The sequence below is a fragment of the Monoraphidium neglectum genome (assembly GCF_000611645.1).
Source record: "Monoraphidium neglectum strain SAG 48.87 unplaced genomic scaffold scaffold00553, whole genome shotgun sequence".
NCBI classification, from domain to species: Eukaryota; Viridiplantae; Chlorophyta; class Chlorophyceae; order Sphaeropleales; family Selenastraceae; genus Monoraphidium; species Monoraphidium neglectum.
In genome coordinates this window covers 7232-9924 of record NW_014013075.1, presented here as the reverse complement: position 1 = coordinate 9924, position 2693 = coordinate 7232, and the positions used below count along the sequence as shown (strand labels likewise).

At 59.5% G+C, this 2693-nt stretch overlaps 1 protein-coding gene across 1 annotated transcript; it reads right to left on the bottom strand.

Moving 5' to 3' along the window:
* Positions 1-181: 181 nt before the first annotated feature.
* Positions 182-984, bottom strand: MNEG_4110 (hypothetical protein; the record flags this gene model as incomplete). Its single annotated transcript, XM_014047409.1, has 3 exons — positions 182-223; positions 411-562; positions 804-984. The coding sequence occupies 3 exons, from the start codon at positions 982-984 to the stop codon at positions 182-184; spliced, it is 375 nt and encodes a 124-aa protein (XP_013902863.1).
* Positions 985-2693: the final 1709 nt, after the last annotated feature.

Genomic DNA, 2693 nt, shown 5'->3' with positions numbered 1-2693 from the left:
GCAGGCAGGCAGGCAGGCAGGCAGGCAGGCAGGCAGGCAGGCAGGCAGGCAGGCAGGCAGGCAGGCAGGCAGGCGGGTAGGTAGGCAGACGAGGCAGACACACTTGCGGCTTTCGTTTATATGGTAAGCGCTGGAATAGCAGGCACCCGACACGGGCTGGCGACAGTCAGCCCGATATGACTCATATTGGGCTGGCATTGGATGCAGGCGTGACTAAGCACGCCTGCACGCAAGGCGCCTGCAAGCGTACTAGGGTCGCACCCGCTGTGCACCTCCAAGCCCCTCTTGTTGTCCTGGTTCATCTCTCGAAGCCTCTGCGTGAGCTGCCGCACTTTTGCCCGGAGGTCGCACAGTTCTTTGTCCTGTTCCACCAGATACCGCAGGGTGTGTTTCACCAGGGGGCCGCGCACCCGTACGGGCTCGCCGATGCGCACAATGTGCAGGCCGTCTATGGGCGAGACATCCAACCCGCAGCAAGGAGGAAGGTGGCAGCAGGCGGAGCGGGCAGCTGTCAGGTAGGCAAAGTGAATTGCATTGTGCCACTGGCCGTGGCTCTCAAACTCTTGGGGCGATTCGAAAGCAGGAAGCGCGGAGATCGAAAGCAGGTTGTTGGGCTATCACTCAGTGGCAGCAAGCAAAGAAGGTGGAAAGCTGCTGGGACATATCCTGGTGCAGCCAGCAGAGCATGGCTGCACCTATGCCAGGCACGGCAGCTTGGGCTGACTGCCGCACAGCTGTGTGGACCTGTCCGCCTCCGCAGCAGCTTTACAAGGCGCACAGGTCGCTGCTCAACAGCAACTCACCTGCCAGGGAGCGCTCCAGCACGTTGTCAACCGCAATGTTGGACTGAGCAGTCACTAGAATCGTTCCTCGGTGGCCCCATGTGCGGCGGAGGTAGTAGATGAGCCCGCAGATGGTGGTGGTCTTGCCAGTGCCGGGCGGGCCGTGCAGCAGGGTGAGCGGGTTGAGCAGCACCGTCGCCATGGCGACAAGCTGCGAGCTATCGAGGCGCCCAACGCTGCTCCTGCCGCCCAGCATGCCGTCGTGCTCCATTCGTTTCAAGAACTAGTAGCGTTTTGTTGGGGGTGGTAGGTGTGTATATGGGCCACACGAGATTCGTTCTGGCAGCATTTTGCTTCAGGCAAAAAGAGGTTTGCCGGAGTGGGCATGAGGAGTGACAAGACCCTTCTGGCCAAGGCAATGCTATTGATGCAGCCATCCAAGCCTTCCCCGAGACACGCTGGAAACAGTAAACATCACACACACCAGGGTTCAAAACAGCAAAGCCAGCACCAGCTTCGCATATGTACGCCCACACACGCACCTCTGCAGTGCGCGTCGCATCAGGCTCGCCGCCAGGCAGGACCTGGCGGGCCCATCGCAGCGCCGCATCAGGCACCAGCGGGGCTGGCTCGGATACGCTTGGAACACCCTCCAGCCCGGCGAGCAGGCGCTCCATGTTCTGGCCAACTGCGCCCACCAGCCCGCTTGCGATCCCGTTCCCACCGCTGTTGTCATTGTCATTGTCGTCTGTCCCTCCTCGCAGCTGCTGCCCGCTGAGCGTGCCGAGGAGGATCGGCCGCAGTGCGGAGCTCTCAAACGTGCCGCTGTGCAGCTGCCGGCGGCCAAAGCCGACCCTGTCCAAGACGAAGTTCTTGAGTGCCGCAACTCTAGATCTCTCCTCTGTGCTGTGCCACATCGCCAGTAGCGCCAGCAGGGCTCGTTCATAGGTGAGGGTGTTAACTGCAGAGTCCAACCTGCGGCGTGTGGCGCGAGGAGGGGGGTGGGCGGGGCACAAGAAGGCTCGGGGCACGTCAGGGGATGCCCGCAGGCTCACGAGGCCAAGTTTGCAAAGTAGCTACACCAGGCATGGCAGCAGCAAAGATAGCAGCAATTCAATCTAGCTCAACAACGGTTAGCAATTGAGAACTTATAATTCAGACAATATAATTCAATCGCGCGCATGCGGCAACAGCACCTTTGTGCTGTTGTTTTTGAGTAATCAATTATGGAAGTACTGTAACACACATCAACGCGTGCGTGCTACCTCCTCATCTTCACCTCCAGAGCTTCCGCCGGTCATGGCAGATATCATCCGCAAAGCTGACCGCCACCTTGATCCACCCGCAGCCCTTCTCAGTCACCACCCCTGATGTAATCTCGTCCTCGTCAGCATTCAAGGGGTTCACTTTAGTAGGGCAGATGGTCAGAGTGTCGCCAATCCTGTTCACCGGTTTGTGGATTGGGCAGGGGAACGGGCGGGGCTCTGTGCTTGTGCACTCCAGTAGGCAGGCTGACCTGTTTGGCGAATATCTACACAGCATTGCGGGGCGTGTTGCACTAATTTCTGTGGCTTGCGCCGTCCTATATAGCTGCGCCGTCGTGTCAATTCTTGTAGTATCTGTACGCCCAGGTGCTGGTGACATCACCCCAGGCCCAGGATCCCAGCTGCAAACTAGCAGAATCACTCAAGTGCTCAAGTGAGCCTACCCAAAGGCGATCCTGGGCAGCTCCTGTCCCTCTTTGGCGCCGAATTTGACCTGCACGGTGCGCAACACACAGCATCGGAGCTCAGCGCAGCCCGTTGATGGCTACCAACTGGTGCGGAAGCGCGCCGGCATCCACATGCATGCGACCCCCATCATATCAGCAACCCGACGCGTCAGCAGGCTGGGCAGCAGGTAGCACGATAA